General features: G+C 39.7%; 2 protein-coding genes across 2 annotated transcripts; one reads left to right on the top strand and one right to left on the bottom strand.

The window, feature by feature from the left end:
• The first annotated feature begins 15,759 nt into the window (after positions 1-15,759).
• On the top strand, positions 15,760-17,926 carry LOC129760162 (KIF-binding protein-like). The gene is made up of 2 exons (XM_055757750.1): positions 15,760-16,252; positions 16,313-17,926. The coding sequence occupies exons 1-2, from the start codon at positions 15,906-15,908 to the stop codon at positions 17,745-17,747; spliced, it is 1,782 nt and encodes a 593-aa protein (XP_055613725.1). The 5' UTR covers positions 15,760-15,905; the 3' UTR covers positions 17,748-17,926.
• A 77-nt stretch (positions 17,927-18,003) lies between these two features.
• LOC129760163 (vesicle transport protein SFT2C-like) lies at positions 18,004-19,104 on the bottom strand. Its single transcript, XM_055757751.1, has 3 exons — positions 18,750-19,104; positions 18,535-18,686; positions 18,004-18,473 (listed from the first exon to the last, which is right to left on the bottom strand). The coding sequence occupies exons 1-3, from the start codon at positions 18,942-18,944 to the stop codon at positions 18,203-18,205; spliced, it is 618 nt and encodes a 205-aa protein (XP_055613726.1). The 5' UTR covers positions 18,945-19,104; the 3' UTR covers positions 18,004-18,202.
• Positions 19,105-19,667: the final 563 nt, after the last annotated feature.

Below are 19,667 nucleotides of genomic sequence, written 5' to 3'. Positions count from 1 at the left end.
TGCCAAAGATTTTCTTCTAAGGGAACATAAGGCGCCTGTACATCGGCAATGCATGAACTATCTGAATTATTACGCAGACACCAGATACCCAGACTGATCAGTGGCACTTGAATCCATACAACTACAAGTCGCCCAGAATTATACGCCATCTGTCGGGGCATCGTGAAACTACTGTGCGTCATCAAGAAAAAAAATTAAACTTGATAATTAACAAGCCAAATGAAACCCGTCTTGATTGAATCACCTATTAGGATTTGAAATTCTATCTCAAATATTTTCATTATCGTTTTTGTCTTCAATGTTAATTGTTTACTTTAATTTACTGTATCATAATAAGAGAAGAATGTTATACAAACAATGACTGTTGATCGATTGAGATGAAAAAAAAATACAAACGCAACGTTATAGCGGCCCTTAGTTCAGAGCCAATTAATTTTGAGATTCAGTTTTGATTTCAAAATTAATTTATCCGCCTGAGTAACAGTATGAAAATTACAATGGCAGTTATGAAATAAATCATTGAGTTCGGAATTGTTCGTCCTAATCTGAAAGGTTGACTGCGACCAAGAAGACAAACTATTTATAACTCCTTGAAAAACTTGAATTTTAATTTATCTTTATTGTTTCTTGGCTCGTTCCTAGATAGGTTTGAGGTATGAAATAAGTTATTGAAATATATCGAAAAATATTTAAATGTGGTGAATGTATTGATATGATCTTCAATTCTATTTGCCGCTGGAAGTTGTCGCCTCACTGATCCGAGGAGTCACGACTGTGCCAATGTCGGATTCTTCTCCGGAAACTTCCGGACGACTTCCATTTGGAATGAAACAGTCGCGCCCGTTGCCTTCAAAATTCGTTAATAGACTGACTGTTGACAAACACGCTAACTTTTGGCTACCCCTTAACGAATACTTTTGACCCGTTATTCGATAAGACTGGGAGAACTCCTTTTTAAGGATAAAGCCGCTGTACCCTTTAAGGGGTACTCAGCTTGATAACGCTTGTAGCGGATCAAAATTACCCCTTATTTCAAACGCTCGCACCGGATGAAAATTACCCCTTATTTGAAACGCTTTTGTCTGCTAGAAATTTCAGGAGATGCTTATGGGAAATATGTTTCCTGGACGATAAGTTAAAACTAAATGCTTGTTTCATTTTGTTTATTCATGATGCAATTTTTTTAGGGATTGGATATAAACTCTGTTAAAAAAAATGTTTCACAGATTTTTTTTATCTCCTCCGTTTCCTCGCCTATTACCATTAGGTGAATCCTGAAACAAAATAAAAGATAAGATTTTTGATGGGCGGAACGACTAGCAGAGCGCACGCACATCAACTATCAGCGAGATAAGTTGGTGAAAAAGGATATTCCGGATTAATACGGGGAAAACACTCGCGTTAGTTTAATATAAAAGAACTTTATTATAAAGACGCAAAACGATGGCGACTTGTCGTGTGAAAAACGCGGTACGAAAAGATACACACTCTTAATGTATTCTAGTCACTTTACAGCGAGGGATAAACCACCAGCTGGACTAACGTATGCGAAGGGCGTAATCATTGTACTTCGACACTCCTCCTCAATGTCGCGCCTCTTCGCCTCTACTTACGGACTCCCATAATCTCGCGGAATCGCTCAAGCTTGCACGGACCAAGGGGTTTGGTCAGTGCATCGGCTACCATCATATCAGTCGGGCAGTACACCAGGTCCAATTGTTTGTTTACGCACAACTCCTCAACAAACCTCTCTCTGGTGTCGATATGTTTCGATCGACGACTAGTTCGGCCCGTCTTCACAAAGGATATGCATCCTTGGTTGTCCTCGGCGATAACGGTCGGCTGCTGCTGAATCTCGTCCAAATCTTTGAGCAGCTGCCGGAGCCACAGCGCTTCTTGGCAGGCTTCGCTGAGTGCCACGTACTCAGCCTCCATCGAGGATAGGGTAACACATGATTGACGTCGACTAGCCCAAGATATAGCTCCGACGCCAAACTTAAACACAAAACCAGACGTCGAACGCCTCGTTTCGATGTCATCACCCCAATCGGAATCCGAATAACCAGACAATACAAGGTCGGATTCTCCACCAAGGTGCAAGAAATACTCTCGGGTCATCTTCACATAACGCAACACCCGCTTGGCTGCGGTCCAGTCACGTTCCGAAGGTTCGGCAAACTTACGACCCAAAATAGCGGTGCAAACGCTCAAATCCGGTCTGGCAGCTACGGCCAGATAAAGCAGTCCACCAACTAAACTACGATACAAAGTGGCATTACTTAACTTCTCACTAGTGTCTACAGTCTTCACATAACCAGGATCCATGGGAGAACTAATAGTCTTGGCTTCTTCCATCCCAAACTTCACTATCATCTGGTCGATATACGGTAGCAAACGAATTTTGAAAGTTTTCTTCTCTAGTTGCACTTCCATGCCTAGAAAATGTCTAACTTTTCCCAAGCATGTCAACTCAAATTCGTCCTTGAGTTTGTCCAAGACACTTATCACTTCACGATCGTCTGCTGATGCAACAAGCATATCGTCAACGTACACTAGTAGTACCACTTTGCTACTCTTATTCTGTTTCACAAACAAACACTGATCTGCGTTGCACCGAACGAAACCCAACTTCGAGAGTACTTCGTTCAACTTCTTACTCCAACACCTCGCCGACTGTCGCAGGCCATAAATACTGCGCCGCAAGCGGCACACCAGCTCCTCCTTTCCCGGTGCTTCGTAGCCAGGAGGTTGCCGCATGAAAAGCTCTTCGTCTAGCTCCCCATTCAAATAGGCCGTCTTGACGTCGACGTGTCGAACGGTGAGACCTTGCTTCGCAGCCACTGCTAGAAATGCACGGAAGGTTGCCTGCTGAGATACTGGAGCAAACACTTGGTCAAAGTCAACTCCGAGCTGCTGGGTAAAACCCTGCGCCACTACTCTGGCCTTACACTTCACTACATGGCCTAGCTCGTTCTTTTTAACTTTATACACCCACTTTGACCCAATTACTTTTCTTCCTTCCGGCAGTGGAACCAGGTCCCACGTCTCGTTCCGTTGATGCGATTGGAGCTCCTCCTCCATTGCGTCGCACCATTCCTTCTTCCGTCGCGCTTCGTGAACATCAGTGGGCTCCTCTACAGCACATGCCGCAACACCAGCGGGGAAATCCAAAACAAAATCATCAAGACGTTTTGGAGCTACACCCTGAGTTCTACGAAACGAACGACGTGGTTGCACTGTTTCATTCTCACTTGCTGATTCATAGTCAGCTTCACTTGTATTGTTTTCGCTGTCTTCAGCAGCCAATGGATCACTTCAGTATCCAGTATTCACTATATGAACAAGCCTTATTGATGTTATTATTTTCATAAATAGTTTTCTTACGCCATCGCGCCAATAGCGTTTAACAACTGCAATCTTTTTTTTGGAGTAGGGCTCTTTTCTTCTGTCTGTTCCGTTATAAATCTCCTAAATGTATATTCAAAATGCTGGTATTGGTAATGGATATCAAAAGTTTAAGAGAAAAACTTCAACACATGTACCTACGTTTTGAGGGATGAATCATCCTTCGGGATAAAATCCCGATAAAAAGTACGTTGTACACTTGAATGTTGAGCTTAGTCGCCTACTATGTACTTAAAAACTCTTTGACCTCTGGCACACCCGACTACATTAAATGTCCTTATATGATTTTTTTACCTTTGACATCCTTCTCAATAGTATACATTTTAGCGATTTATTTCCATAGAATATGATCTGATTTTGGTTTTTAAAAATAAAACTGATGAGCTTCATCTCATCGAGCAACACACGCATGATGTTAGTTTATAATGAATAATTAGTAATCGTAACCATAGAAATGGTTTAGTATTTAAGGTAGTCTCTCCTTTCCACTACCCAAAGTGCTTTCTACAACAGGTTATGAGCCCACCACTAGTGGAAAGGAGGAGAAGCGGAATCAACGGTCCGACGACCTCCCAGTGACACTGGTCCGACGACCTAGTTTGATTCCGGCTCGACGCTCTTATTTTAGGCCAACGCCTCACCAATGGCACGACGACCTTCCTCTGGCTTCCGACTCGCCGACCTTCCAAGAATCTGACCAAACGACCTTCCATGGCACCTGACCTACGACCTCTCGTGTTTCCTGGCTTGTCGACCTCCACCTGGCTTCCCGAATCGATGATCTTTCAGTTGGCTCCTTGTTCAACAACCTTCCATGGTCGCCGGCTTGCCGACCTTTCAGTGGCGCAGCTTAACGACCTCCATATGGCTCTGCATCGACGACCTTCCAGTGGCTCTGGTTCCTGCCTCGATAACCTCCCAATGGTTCCTTGTTCGTTGTCTTTCCGGGCTTCGGCTCGTTGTCCTTCGGCGCTGGCTCTTTTTGCCACTGTTGATTCCGCTTCTTCTCCTTTCCACTAGTGCTGGCTGGGCCCATAACCTGTTGTAAGAAGCACTTTGGGCATATTCGGGAGCCAAGGGAAGGTCGTAGTGCCATTGGTGAGGCATCGGACCAAATTAAGAGCGTCGAGTTGAAACCAAAAAGGTCGTCGAACCGGAGCCACTGGAAGATCGTCGGACCGATGCCAGCAAGGGAGTCGAGACCAGAGCCACTGGTAGGTTGTCGTACCGAAAGCAATAGAACCAAGGTTTCTTTATAGAAGGTTTGCTGACTTTTGCAGTAAGTAGGCGAGGAGAGCGCGGGTGTTGGTGGTGCTCGTTATCTTTGTTTATAAACATAAGAAAAAAATTGTTTGGTGAAGCAAGATGATTCAATTTAATCAGAGTTCATTTTCAGTGTCCTCAAGTCAGTTTCCATCAGCCACCGGCCGTTGTTCGAAGCCAACCAACCCGAAATTCCAAACCAGCTGATTTCTTTTGGACCGGTGTTTCCCATACTAGCCAGCTTCTAAATAGCCTACACCAAAAAGGTTTTTTAATATCCGCGATCAACCAGCCATCAAACCAAACCCTCGAATACCAGAATCCTTCCCTGACACCGGCAGTCATCAGACAACCGATCACCCGCAGTCCGAGCTCATCCTTAACGAGCGCACACGCCGGATTTGTGTGTAGCAACAACAGCAGTGTCGGTGAGGATATATCCAAGCCAATCGGAAAACATTGCAGCCTGTTTCTGCGGTGGCAGAATGCAAAACTCACTGCTGAAACCAACCAAGTTGAGCTGCATATCATTCCGGATATTCTGAAAGTGTTTACCTATCTGTTAACGTCACACTTAATCTTTTCTCCTGTGATCGGGACAATTCCGTCCTGTATTTTCAACAGCTGAAATTACAGGACGATTTCAGGACAGAAAAACAGGTCAGGAAAACAGCTGTCCAATTCACCTGTAGGTTCGAAACGGTTTCGTCCTGTGATTTGCGGTTTGTTTTTCAGATGCTTCTGAACGTTCGAGACGGCTTCTTTCCTAGATCTGTTCCTTTCTTCCAAACCAATCCCAAATTTAATTTGTTTTTCTATGTCCAATAAAGAAAATGTTTCTTTTTTTTAATTTAATCGTTTAATTAAGGATATTTGGATACATCATTCTACGCAGAACACTAAGAGAAATTTAAAAATTATTGCACTTAACAAAATGAAACTAGAATAGAACTCTCGTCTGCCATAAATAAATCCTAAAAAGAAAATTTATCAAAATTACTCTTCGACTCCACATTCTCAAGGCATACGACATACCTACTTCTGAACTGCATCTTTTTCGGTTCACTATTAGCTGGCGAGAGATGGATATTTCTTGGATATTCCCAGCAGCAGCAGGACTTCGGCGAGAAAATTTCAAAGTGAGCCGGCACAGGAATCAAACAGTCCAGTTCGTTAGCTGATTAGTACCTACCTCCGGACAGATATCGTTTAGCCCTTTAAATAAACTCTCCAACATGCTTATTATTTTGCGAATGTCTTCGTCTTCGAGTACTTTGTTGGTAAACAAACGCAACGTGTCCATGGTAGCCAATTTGAAACCTCAACATGGCTGATTCGAAAATTTCGTTGATCAGTACACCTACTATATACCCCCCTTGAATAGAACGTCGTCAAGTCAGGAGTGTCTCCTCCAAAAACGATATTTACACACTACTGCAAGAATACTCGTTGTCAAGAATAGGTTAATCAAAACCAATAGTATTTTTATTTTAAGACGCTGTATCGTACTACATCTGTATCCTACACCAGGTGGTGGTCGTCGAACCAGGAGCCACTGGAGGACTTACGAGCGGGGTACCACGGAATTCCGTTAAGCCGGTGCCATGGAAGGTCGTCGGACTGGAAAGCCAAGTGAAGGTCGTCGAGCTGGACCATTAGAAACGTCAGGCCTCAGGAAAGGCGTCGAGGTGGAATGGAAGCTGGTCATCGATGTGGTGCCATCAGAGGTACTCGAGTTGTAACAGGGGCGAGAGCGTTGAAGAGGAGTAGCCCCATCTTCAGGAGAAGCCGCCGGAGACAATTAGAAGCCTGCGGAATGCGTGTGCTGAGGAGGAGTGTTGAGATTCGTTTCATCGAAGCAACACATGCGTAATGTTTTTTTTTATAATGAATAAACAATTACTATTAAACATTAAAATTGCATAGCGTAGAGACTAAAAAATATTTTCAGTACTTTTTTGAACTGACTTTGTTCAACGAAAACTTTTTGTTGAGGATTTTTTTTTTTCCAAAAAATGTATACTTATAGGGGCTAAATAACTTTAATATTCAGTTCTATTTCGGTTGTTGTATTTACACCAGGCATGTTAAACTCGTCGAGGTGTGCGTTAAATTTTCTGTAGAATGACGGGCCGCAGCTGGAATTAGTGGAAAAACGTAACATATGTAGATATTATTTTAACGTAGATAAGAAACAAATACAAACATTATTTTTCTTTCTTTGATAATTTCTGAGACGGCTAAGCGGGCCACATTGAGGTAGGCCGCATGCGGCCCGCGAACCCCTAGTTTGACATGCGTGATTCACACACCCCAACCAGTTTTTTCCCTCAATTTTGAAACTTATTAAGACTGATTCATAGATCATATATTATGTTTATAAAATTATTGTCAAAATTCATCCACCACTAACCAGAGATATTTCCACCCAACCTGTATAAATTTTTACTGTACGTCAAGGACTAATAAAATCGTGTACACGAGTGGCGATTCCCGCTCGTCTACGATTTTTACCCGTAAAGGTTCGCTAAAGCGCGAGCAGGCTGTGAAAAAAAATCCCTTAGGTTCGCGAACCATAGGAAACACGAGCGAGGCAGTCCAACCAACAGACGATTCTTTTGGATTTTGAATCCTGTCTCGCTCGTGGAAATCGTAACATACATGAAAATTTTTCCCCGCGATTTTGGCTCACGAGCCTTTTAGCGAAAAGGTTCATGAACTTTTTTTTGGAAGGGAACGCGTGGTTATTCGATTTTCTTCCGTAGGCAGGCTGTGCGTCTCTTTAGGTACGCGTACGGGTAATAAATTGTGCTTCAAGCAGCAGCAGGAAGTTCATCATTTCCCACTGTTCTTTCAATTATTGTATGGAATATTTCTGTTTTATTTTTAAGTTTATTTAAAAAAAAAATTTTTTTTGGATAACTTACAGCGTTTTAAGATTAACGAAACTCTAAATATTAAATCAAATTCATTCTGCAATGTCAACTCCTGGGTGGTCAATTGAATTAAACAAAGCTTTTTGACAAAATTATGGATTAGAATGGACACAAGAAGCCCTAATAATGATCTTTAACAACCGTTTAAGGAATAAATAATCAAATCAAATCTTAGAGCCTTACAATTTCATTCAAATCACTACATTTCTGTAGTAGAGGTTGAGTGTAAAATTCCATAACTGTTTTTTAAATTTGGAAAAGACCACCACGATTCCATATGTAAAGTTTCAATAAGAAAACACATGCAAACGTATCAATGATTATTTTGGATTAAAGTGAATATCATAAAAAACTGATAAATTAATTCAATAATAATAATAATAATAATAAAGAAGAGTTTTCGAGTAATTTTTCTTTTAAAAAAAACTTTCTTGAGGGGTTTTGGCTTGAGGGATACAAATATCTGCGGAAACTTGCTTATTCACATGCCCCTAAAAGGATGAAACCCTTAGTTCTTGAATTGATTTCTGCAATTTTTTTATCTACCATTTTTTCGTCATTTTTATCTACTTATAATCTGAAGATTATTTTTCGATCATCAAAGTTCACAACGCAACTTTAAAATGAATAACTCCAAATTAATTATACATTATTTATGATTCAAAACTATCAAAATTCTTTTTATGGGTTCATCACTCTATATTTCGAACTGTTAGTAAGTACGGAGTTTTTTTTCAGATTTAATTTAACATTTCCGAATCCGCTTATACGAATTTTGCTATTAAAATTTATATTTTCTCACTCTTTGCATAGAGTTTGGAATGGACAAATTATGATTGAAAATTGCTTATTCCAAATTCAAAAATATTCAGTTGAAATTCATTTGGAATAGGGAATCCTGATTTTGGGATTGTGATCTTCTGATGACTCAATTCTGAATGAAAAAGTCACACTTTACTATTTGAATTGGGAATTCTTAATCCACAAATTAGATTCAAATATTCGTAGAACTTATTTCAAAACTCAGAATTAGAATTTGAATAGTACAGTTTCAAATTAAGTATCACGAATATGAAATTAAGAATTTATGAGAAAGAATTTTCAATCCTAATTTTTTAAATCAATTGTATAATTTTGAATCCAGAAAAGAAATTTAAAAAAATGAATTTTGAATCGTGAACATTGAGTTATTTGTTTTCAAATTTTGTATTGACAGACACCAGGACCAATTTAAATGATGACTCTATTAGTGATGTCATGATACAAAAATTGAACGCAGATCTTCTGTTTAAGGTAGCTGGAGCATGTAAATACTCTATTGAGTAGTTTTATTGTGTAAACATCATTTGTTAAAATCCATAATTAAAAATAGGTCTCATATCGTTTTAGTTGAAAAATGAACAAATTTAGTGTTTTAATGTTTCATATTAAATATGTAATTTTAAGATTTACTTCCTTACTTATAATTTATTACAATTTTCATGTTTTAATATCTATGTTAATATATATATTCTAAAAATACAAAACTCGTTGTTGATTTTTATTCATTTGTCATCATGACTTTCAGTTCTATAATATTTTTCTATCATTCATACGATACTACAGCAAAAAAAACTTCTAAATAACTTATAACTCAAATCTATCTTATCTTAAAAGTAAGTCCCTTATTTGTCATAAGTGAGTTTTATAAATCAAAGATTATGTCAATATAAAGCCTGAGAAATATAGAAATTCAACTGAGATCATATACTCCCTATTGCTATAGTTTATTGCAATACACCAATATTTCGTTGCATCCAAAATCAGTTGAATTGAAAAAAGATCTTTTTTATTTCAAAACAGAAGTAAAAAAGCAGTTTTCAAAAATTTAAATGCTAATTTTTCAATTATAGTTATCTTTAACATTAATTTTGAATTTGATCTTGATCAAACTCATGGATTTGAAATCTACGTTTATTGCCTGGATTTCCTTTGATTGAGCTTGTTGAATTTTTTTCTTGCTATTTTTAATTCGTCATTATTATCTGCTCATAAAGTGAAAATGATATTAGAAAAAAAGCGTTTCTTTCTTATCTAATGTTGTCCGATTTCCCGGTTTTATTCGGGTTTGCCTGGACATTCAATACAAAATTTTGAAACAGTCCGGGACGGCCCGGTTGCCTGGATTTCATTGAAAAATGCCCGGATTTTGCCCGGTTATATTCACTTTATTTTGAAAATCAAAATAACAAACTCCTCCAAAACGGAATTTTTTTGAGAAAAAATTGTCATGAAAGGTGTTTTGGATCTTAAAGTACGATTCAAAACCTGTCGATAAGTTCTGATGAACAAAAAAGCTTTTTGCCCAGATAATGCTCGGATTTATGGACATTTCTAAAATTAATTGCCCGGATTTTACTAGCTTTTTATTTAAAACTGCCCGGTTTGTCCGGCTCGGAAACGCGTCAAGCGAAAAAACTAGATATCTTGTATTTGGTCCGCAATGAGTTAACATTGAAATTCTTAATGATCTTAATGGTTTTCCCTCGCTTTCAAAACTTCATCGCACGGTTAATGCCTCCTTTTTTCTGCCATGACATGAAATTTGAAATTCCAAACTTATATAACTTCCTCAATTTGAACTTCGGAAGAAACTTGAAAATAACAAAGGGGATACAATTAAAATGCCGAAGTAGCACATTTCTAGATTGGATTTGTAATTTTCTTTATCCTTCCCCCACCCCATACATATTTTTAGGATGCGGAGGAACATTTTATCCTTCGGATAATTAAATCAATATTTTTCTATCTGTTACTGGACCAGATTGCATCCTTCCGAAACTCTTTATACAAATTTGTCAAATTTGATGATGTTTAATATCAGAAAGGACAAACAAATTATATACATCGTTTAAATTTACAACATTGTAAATTATTTTCAAGAAATTGTTATGAAAACTTAGAAAAATCGATTTATTTCATCTGTCCACGCGTTGCATTTGGCGCAATCAACAACCATGTGGAGACAAAATAACGAAACGGAAAACACGACCATCAAGTGTGCAATGCGTTTTCCAATTTGGTTCACGAACCAGAATCGCGAGGTTCGCGAGGTTTTCTGCCACGGCTCGCTCACGATTTTCTGGCGATCGGATTCCCCTTGAAAAAAATCCCCTACAATCACGTGTTTTCTGAGTCGCGAACCTACTGTGGTCAGAACTTTTGTGAATTACGCGCGGTTTTGTTTCTTGGCTGCTCCGATTTGAATACGATTTTTTTAGTCCTTGCTGTACGTACCTCATTGGTTTCCACCGACGTTTACAAAAAGGAAATATTGTTCAAATTTGACCCGATCGATAAATATAGCTTTTCCGTACAAATTACTTCAAAAAAAAAATAAATATAACTGTGGGCCCTTTTACCACCAGACGGTGGCAACGCTATTCAAACCGTATGGAGTAAAGCCCTAAAATAAAAGTGCGGCAGACTGAATTTCTCACCGATTTGGCAGCACTGAAAAAGCTTCTATAATCTTTCAACACTGCCAATAACGTAAACATTCGCATGACTTCTTGATAATGTGCAGCTGTGTTGCAGATTGTGAAGTTGATTTTCGTTTAGTGAATATTATTTAATTTGCTCTCCGTTGTGTCAATTGTTAAAATAAAAATGAAGTGCTTCTTCCGTTTTGCTCCAATGAATTTTCTCTGCATTCTTGATTAATTTCAATTAAGAAATTGAAAGTCACAGTCACACAGATTACAATACCTCCCACGAATTTGAAAAGGTAAAAATGGTTATGCTCGATTGGAACGACTTTTGACAGTTTGATTGGAACTCCGCGGTGACAGTCTGCCGCACTTTTATTTTAGGGCTTTAGTATGGAGCACATCTCTCAGATTTCCCCTTTTTTGACAGATTTAAGCTTTTTTCTTCAGATTTGAGCTTTCATCTCATATACTCCCAAGGCAAAAAAAGCTTAAATCTGAGGAAAAAAAGCTTAAAAACGAGATTCACGAACACTTATTTAAAAGATGTTGGTCACACGATACATAGACAAATCGTGTTGCCGGGTCCTGTTTACCACAGACTGTGCTTTCTCATTTTGTTCATTTGCCAAATTGGAGCGCCCTTTTGAATTGCAGAATGACTGTTCGCCTTTTGGATCACTCATTAAAGAAGCAATATTCAAGCAAATTTCGGCTTCAAAGCGGGTCCAAATGATCACATTAACACATTAGCACATTCAACGATCTTATAAATGCTGATTTGTGCTTCTCCTCGTCCTGGGAAAACAAATTTCAAAAACTTCAATGTCCTTTTTCCATCTCGAAATAACTATGGGCGATGGAATCGAAAAGTTATTCTTTCTCTCCTTAAGAAAACCCCTTTAGAACTGTCAAAAGTTGGGTGAAATTATAGCTGCATCCCACTTGCACTAATGCAAAACCATCACCCAAATTCGTCAGCGCTTCCATCGCCTATTTGCCCTTTTGTTCGCGACGAAATTTCGAGGGGAAATGGCAAAGGACTGAAGCAACTGTCAAATCACATACAAACGGACCGTACCGACTTTTTGGAACCACAACGTCAGTTCCCCTTTGATTTCAATGGCATTTTGGTACCAAAACGTCAGTGCGGTACTGAAATGTCAGTTCGGAAATTTCCTTCTCTTTCAGCCCCTTGGGAAATGGCAAAGGGCTGAAGAAAGCAAACATTTCCGTACCAAGTTTTCAGTGAAGAAACCCGCAGGAAGAAGAAAATTGAAACGAGCGAAACACGTATATGGGCAACATGGCCGTCTTCATTGCAATAATTTCAACCGGTGGCAATTTTTTGATAATCCTTAAAATGATATCTGCGGCTCGGGAATGTCAATCAAAGGGATCTTTGGTAACATTAATAAATTCTGGTTGGGCACAAAATGCAGTGTTTTCAGCATAATCCTTGTTAAAACTGATTCAAAATCTGCAGTACCCTCAGAAAACGGAAATGGTTGTTTTCTCTAAGAAACGTAGACCTGCTCAACCTAAGCTTCAACTCCTAGGCAGAACGATCACTCAATCAAGGAGTTTCAAGTATCTTGGGGTTTGGTTTGATTCCAAGTGTACCTGGAGAGCCCACATTGAGTATCTGAAAGGAAAATGCCAACAAAGAATCAATTTTCTCCGATCAATTACTGGCACCTGGTGGGGAGCCCATCCAGAAGATCTTATCAAATTGTATCGAACAACTATTCTATCCGTTATGGAATATGGTAGCTTCTGTTTCCAGTCAGCTGCCAAAACTCACCTCATCAAACTAGAGCGTATCCAATACCGTTGTCTCCGTATCGCTTTGGGCTGTATGCCCTCAACACACAACATGAGTCTTGAAGTTTTGGCAGGAATACTCCCTTTGAAAGATCGATTCAATTTACTATCACTTCGGTTCCTCATCAGGTGTGAGGTCATGAACCCATTGGTGATTGTAAATTTCGAAAGGTTACTTGAGCAAAATGTTCAAACCAGATTTATGTCTATATACCATATCCTCATGTCAATGCAGGTAAACCCTTCTTCGTATTCTCCAACTCGTGTTTGTAACCCAGACTACGATCATTCTTCTGTCCAGTTTGATTTGTCTACGCAGCAGGAAATTCGTGGAATCCCGGATCCGCATCGTCCTCTTCTGATTCCAAGAATTTTCGAAGCTAAATATAGACACGTCGATGCTGATAAAATGTACTTTACCGATGGATCACTTATAGAGGAAACAACAGGATTTGGAGTGTTCAACGAAATATCCAGCGCATCTCACAGTCTCCAGTCACCATGCTCTGTATATGTTGCAGAGTTAGCAGCTATTCACTGGGCTTTGAATAGTATCGCCACACGACCTATTGAACACTACTATATTATAACTGATAGTCTCAGCTCTGTTGAAGCAATCCGCTCTATAAAACCAGGAAAATTCACGCCGTACTTCCTCGAAATGATACGAGATATATTGACCACTTTATCAAGACGTTGCTTTTCTATCACCTTTATCTGGGTCCCCTCACATTGCTCAATAGCAGGCAATGAGAGGGCAGATTCCCTTGCAAAAGTGGGTGCGATGGAAGGCAACATTTACCAGCGTGAAATCGTATTCAACGAATTTTACTTCTTGGCTCGAAGAAACTCTCTTGTCAACTGGCAGCGTAGATGGGACGAGGATGAGTTGGGTCGGTGGTTCCACTCGATTATCCCAAAGGTAAGCCTTAAACCCTGGTTTAATAGATTGAACCTGACTCGGGATTTTATTCGTATATTTTCCCGTCTCATGTCCAATCATTATTCCATGAATGCGGTACTCTATCGTTTAAATATTGCTGGCAGCAATTTATGCGGATGTGGTCTAGGTTACCATGACATCGAGCATATTGTTTGGTCGTGTGAGGACCACCTATTCGCCAGAGCGAACTTTATAGATTCCCTTCGGGCCCGAGGAAAACCATCCGACGTTCCAGTGAGGGATGTATTAGGTATGATGGACTTGGACTATATGTTCGAGATATACCTTTTCCTAAAAGCTATCGATCTTCGACTATAATTCTCTTTATTTTCATATTTCCCTTTCTATCTTTCTTTTTCTTCAAAAAAAAAAGTGAACTAGATCTAAGTACACAATTGTAATCAAACAAAACGAGTTTGGCTCCTTAAAGCCTAAAGGTATGAGCCGTTTCAAATAAATAATTTACAAAAAAAAAAAAAAAATCTGCAGTATGACAGCAACAGATGCGTTTGGCAACCAAAATGTTACCCTATTTCGAGTCTCACTCTAAGCCATTATAACCCAAAATCAAGTTGGAATGCCGCAAAATCGGATGATTTTGGCTCCCGACGAAAATGAGTTTGAGGGGGTTTTCCCAAACTTGAGAATAGACGTCATTCTCGCAACTTAATTTTGGGGCATGTCATACGGTAGGGATTTTTTTTTGGGATATTTTTGTTTGATGACCCACTTATCAAAAGGGAGTATAAATTTTTGAGAAATAACAATTTTTTTTTCATTAAATAAAATTAATTTTATTAAAAAATAAACTTTACACAATTGCATATGTACTGATCTCGGCAGTAATTTAAAAATCATTACATGAAACCCGAATCTGATTCGTTGTAAAAGAACATCTTACCTTTACGATACATCAACTGTGGGTGACCTCCACACCAATCAGAAAGGAATTAATGGGAAATTTCCGGAGATTGGCACCATTTAAAATAAAGCAAGAGTCGTCACAATTTCGGACCTTCCAGCGTTGTGTTATCCGGAGTTCCCGTCTTCAGTAAGTAGTGAATGGCAAGTCCGACTTTTGCCCCAGATCGCCATCCGCTTCTTTCGGTTTTTCAATGGTTTCTTCTTCCTTCCTTTGCATCGCCGGAGTACAGCGCATTCAAAGGTACCGCTCCAGAAGAATGATTACATCCGATACAAATCCGCTTAAAAAACTTTAAATAAGAAAAAAGAGCGCCCGAGAACATTGCTTTTAAATCTACTTACCAAACTTTTTTTTCCGGAACGATCGACTGACTCGCTGGGAAAAAGAAACAACCTTTCTGAAAACAAAGGGAAATTTTTTTGGGGTGGTCAGTTCCAGCAACGAACTTTTGTTTTGGTGCATTGACAACACCCCAAAATTAAGAAAGCAAGCTGAACTTGATTTTGCTGCCTTGGCAAAGTCAATTTTGGGTTGTTTTGATTCTGAGTGCTGTTATGGGGTGAAGTGTTTAATTTCGGGAACCACACTGACGTTCTGGTACCAAAAATTTGGTACGATGCGTTTGTATGCGATTTGACAGCTGGTTCAGTCCTCTGGGAAATGGGCGAATGAACTGTGGGATTACACACTCATAAAAAAGCTATTCGCCTTTAAAAAATTAAATTTAACTTCACTAAAATAAGAAAAATTAAAAGAAGATCATATTTTCGGATGTAAAATAAAGAGTTTAACGCATTTGTGTGATCATCTGGATTTGTTTACAGTTGGCGCTTTCCCCGTATTCAAAAATCGATACCGATTTCATTTTTTTCAACCACCGTGGGTTACATTGAAACGTTTTTAATTTTAATTTCGGTTTCAAATTGACGGTGTAAACTCGTTTTCGACCTCAATCGTTGAACTCCTTATTGTTATTTGTTTTGATTACCTATTTCGTAGCCATCCACCCGTCGCGATTTCGCACATTGCTGCGCTATATTCCGTGCTTTTCCGACCGCCAGAAAATTATCGATCCATCCAGGATTGATCAATTGAGAAATCTGTCTTTTCGCAGCAAACGGTAACTTGTATTTCCCCGAACAATGGGCATCACCAAGGAAAGTCTTTCGGACATCCGGGAAGAGTTCGAGAAAGCTCATCGCAAAATCGACGAGGACAGCAAGAATGATCCCCCGACGGAACCGTTCCGATCGCACTACGCAGCCCGTGATATCTTGCAGGTGGTACAGCGTAAGTTGAAAAATCTTGATGAAACCCTGGATAGGGATAGCGATGCATCGTTGACCGTACGCTGCCTGCTGGCCAATGTCCTGAAGGATATTGGAAAAATTTCTATTTTCACTGAAGAACTAACGAACGGAGAGCTAGCGCTGAAAGAAGCTTTCGACCTGGTCAAGGAGCATTGTGAAAAGCCACAGGCGATCAATGGGTAAGTAAATATATTGGTTTAAACTAGGATTCTGGAATTGAATGATTGTTCTTATTTTAGGTATGTTGAAGTGTTGAATCAGTTAGGAATTCTTTATTGCAACAGAGGAAATTTTGAAGAATCCAAGGAATATCTCGAACAAGCTATGCAAATTTACAATGATGTTAAAGGAAGTGATAACGAACCTCTAACAATAATCGACCTTTTTGGGACGAAAGATGAAATTGAAAAAGGCAAGGGAAAGTTGTTGCTGGAAAAGAACTACACCCTTACGTTGTACTATATGGCTCAGGTGTTTGGTTATCTAGAAGATTTAGTAAAGTCAGCGCATTTCTGTCATCTCACCTTGAAGAGACAGCTGGATTATAACGATTTCGAACATATTGATTGGGCTCTGAATGCCGCCACTTTGTCGCAATACTATTTCCCGAAAAATCACTTGAGCCAAGCCAGACATCTGCTTGCGGCCGCTTCGTACATGCTTGACCGATTCGAAGAAGAAGTTATTCCAAAAGAAACCAACGACACGGTTAGAGCTGACAAAATAGAAAGCCTTCGTCATCGATCGGCTGATGTTGCTCGCTGCTGGGCTAAATATGATCTCCATATACTTGCTACATCAAAAGAGCGACTTTGTCAAGATGACGAAGAATCTGACAAAAATTTGCCCAAGGATGGCCTTAGTCCGGTACGAGAAATTGATCGTTTCATCGGTCTCGAAGGTCTTTCCGTCTACGAAGATCAAGTAACTGACGAGTTTTGTCTTACTCTGGAAGACGCCAAACTTGTTTTCCTCAACGCTTTATCCTGGCTGAACAAGGCCAAAGATTATTATACAAAAGAAACGGAAGCTTCGCAGTATGCAAAAATAGTCCAAGACATAGCCAGCCTCTACAAAAACTTAGCATTTTTCGACGACGACGAAGATAATCAATGCAAATTGTACAAACGCTCCGTCGACCAGTTAGAGGAATTGGATCTTGTCCTTAACCCAACCTATTATCAAACCATTTGCCGGGAAATTTGGTACGAGCTCGGACTCATCTATTCCAAGATGCTGGACGTAAAACTGGCCAAGCTGGAAACTCTCTCTTCAAGCGATAGACCGACTCCACACGCCCTGAACAAAATAAACAAACTGTGCGAGAAAAGTATTTCCAAGTTTCAAAAATTCCTCGAATCATACAAAGTTCCCCTAGACACTCTGGAGGTTCCAGCCCAAGGCATCGACGAGGCCGAAATGCAACCGATTCTTTTTGCGTTCTTCCACGTGGGTCGGCTTTTCTATAAGGTCATCACTCCGGACAAACGCCTTCAATTGGAAAATGTGCGCAACAGTTTCCGCTACTATCATCACTTCGTAAAAAGTTGCGATGAGAACGAAAATTTAGCCGCGTGTTTTCAGGCGGAAAAGGGAGTGTGCAAGGAGATGTGCACGCTCCTACCACTCAAGATAAAGAAACTGACCAACGAAGTGAACGAACTGGTACAGTGAGCTTGTGCGAACCTAAATGTTCGAGTGATTGTTTGCATGCTTATCTGGGCTTCGATGGCTTGTTGAATAAAATTCGTGAACAAGATTCTTGTTATATACCTAGAATACACCGAAAAACTCTAATCTTTTTTCTTTTCTTTTTTTAAATAATAGTATGAGTGTGTGATAATAAAAATCGTTGTCGTAATTCAAAAGTTCTTTAAGTTTAAAACTATTAAATATCAATAAAGAACACGAAATCAAAGAAAAAAAAGCCTTGGTTTGTCTCATTGATACTAGAGACTTTATTTTTATTATAAAAAATACTATAATGAGATGAAGATAAGATATCTTGATAAGGATTTGATGCTAGTGAGAATTTTCATTTTCAATGTAGTTCGAATATTCAATAACATTCAATTATATCCACCTGTCTACGCCACTTTGTACATACAAGCTTTCGTTCGTTTGTTCGCTTACACCGGCAATGTGTTCGATACGGAACTGCGGAACATTTGTCCGAAGAACTTGACACCGGTCAAACCACCTGGAACTGCTCCCAGAATCATCCACAGTAGAGAAATAATTTGTGCGACAGCAAACAGAACCGTGAATGCGGTGCTTTTCTCAATCATCGCGAAGTACAACGTGGCCACCAAACAACAGCTGTACGAAATGGAAAGCGCCAAACGCTCTCGGGAAAACATCTGTCGAAACATCGCTCCAAAACCGCTCAGGAATGAAAAACTGAAATTTAACGAACAAGAATTATTTAGGTTATCCACCAAAAGGAATTCATAATTTCAACCTCATAATAAAGAAAACGCTTCCCAAAGTGTAGAGAAGTGCAAATTGCCTAGCCTTGAAGATCAACACCGGAATGTAGAATGTAGAAACTATCATACAGAACACTCCAAGTCCCATACATGTCACAAACCCAACGATTCGCTGTATCCGACTCTGAAATGATCCAAACATTCGATTATCGTTCATTAAAACCTAAATGAAAGAATACAGCCATACCAACTTCGGACAGCAAGTGTCCTGCGTATCCTTCAACCAACTGTTGGCCTCTGGCTCCTGATTCTTGCCGAAAAGCTTGCCCATAAGCCCGGGGGTGGGAATCGAGGGCATCTTTGGCATCTCGAGTTTGAAGCTCTTCTTTTGATCGCTCTGCAGCAGCAGATACTCATCCAAGTCCTTCTTAAGATCGGCCATCGTAAATTAATGCTATATATTTGATCACAACTTCCACCAGGTGAAGACGGATAAAAATATCTTCAATTCTGCTTCCTATGTTCAACAATTTCGACAAAATTCCTGACGCAGATGCAACTGTAAAAAAAACTACCCACGTATGAATGTTTTCATGTTTTTTACCATTCCTTTTAACCTACATATTCGTGACAGTCGCATCATCAGTGAGTGACTTTTGTTTATGTCATCAAAAAGCGGCCGGATGATTTGATCGTTTGAGTAACTCAGCAACGATAAGTGGAATCATTTGTTAAGGTCGAATATTTCTACACCATCGTTTTTTTGTTCATATGATGAGGTTTTACTTACTTACTACTTAATGATCCCGCGCCGATCCTCCGGTGCATAGGGCCGTGGTAAAAGACCTCCACTGTTGACGATCCGGAGCCAGCGTCTTCACCCGGTCCCAGTCAAGATTCTCGTCGACTGTTCGGATTTCAGCGGCTAGGCTTCGCCGCCACGAATTTCTGGGTCTGCCTCTTCTTCGATGACCTTCTGGATTCCAATCTAGCGCCTCTCTGCAAATCTCGTCTTCATCTCTTCGCAGCGTATGCCCAATCCATCTCCACTTACGTTCCCGAATCTCGATGTCTAGCGCCTTTTGATGACACCGGCGATGTAGTTCCTCATTCGAGATCCAGTTGCCAGGCCACCAAGCGCGGATGATATTCCGCAGGCAGCGGT

The sequence above is a fragment of the Uranotaenia lowii genome, unplaced genomic scaffold (genome assembly GCF_029784155.1).
Source record: "Uranotaenia lowii strain MFRU-FL unplaced genomic scaffold, ASM2978415v1 HiC_scaffold_479, whole genome shotgun sequence".
In the NCBI taxonomy this organism is placed as follows: Eukaryota; Metazoa; Arthropoda; class Insecta; order Diptera; family Culicidae; genus Uranotaenia; species Uranotaenia lowii.
Note: the sequence above shows the minus strand (reverse complement) of the source record. Positions and strands in the feature narration are given on the sequence as shown.

What these genes read in the sequence shown, in the direction of transcription:
- LOC129760162 (XM_055757750.1), top strand. Translation starts at nt 15,906, where the DNA reads ATGGGCATCACCAAGGAAAGTCTTTCGGACATCCGGGAAGAGTTCGAG. An exon ending in AAGCCACAGGCGATCAATGG is followed by an intron (nt 16,253 to 16,312) that starts GTAAGTAAATAT and finishes TTCTTATTTTAG; the next exon opens with GTATGTTGAAGTGTTGAATC.
- LOC129760163 (XM_055757751.1), bottom strand. Translation starts at nt 18,944, where the DNA reads ATGGCCGATCTTAAGAAGGACTTGGATGAGTATCTGCTGCTGCAGAGC. An exon ending in ACACTTGCTGTCCGAAGTTG is followed by an intron (nt 18,687 to 18,749) that starts GTATGGCTGTAT and finishes GGATCATTTCAG; the next exon opens with AGTCGGATACAGCGAATCGT. An exon ending in AGCGTTTTCTTTATTATGAG is followed by an intron (nt 18,474 to 18,534) that starts GTTGAAATTATG and finishes GTTAAATTTCAG; the next exon opens with TTTTTCATTCCTGAGCGGTT.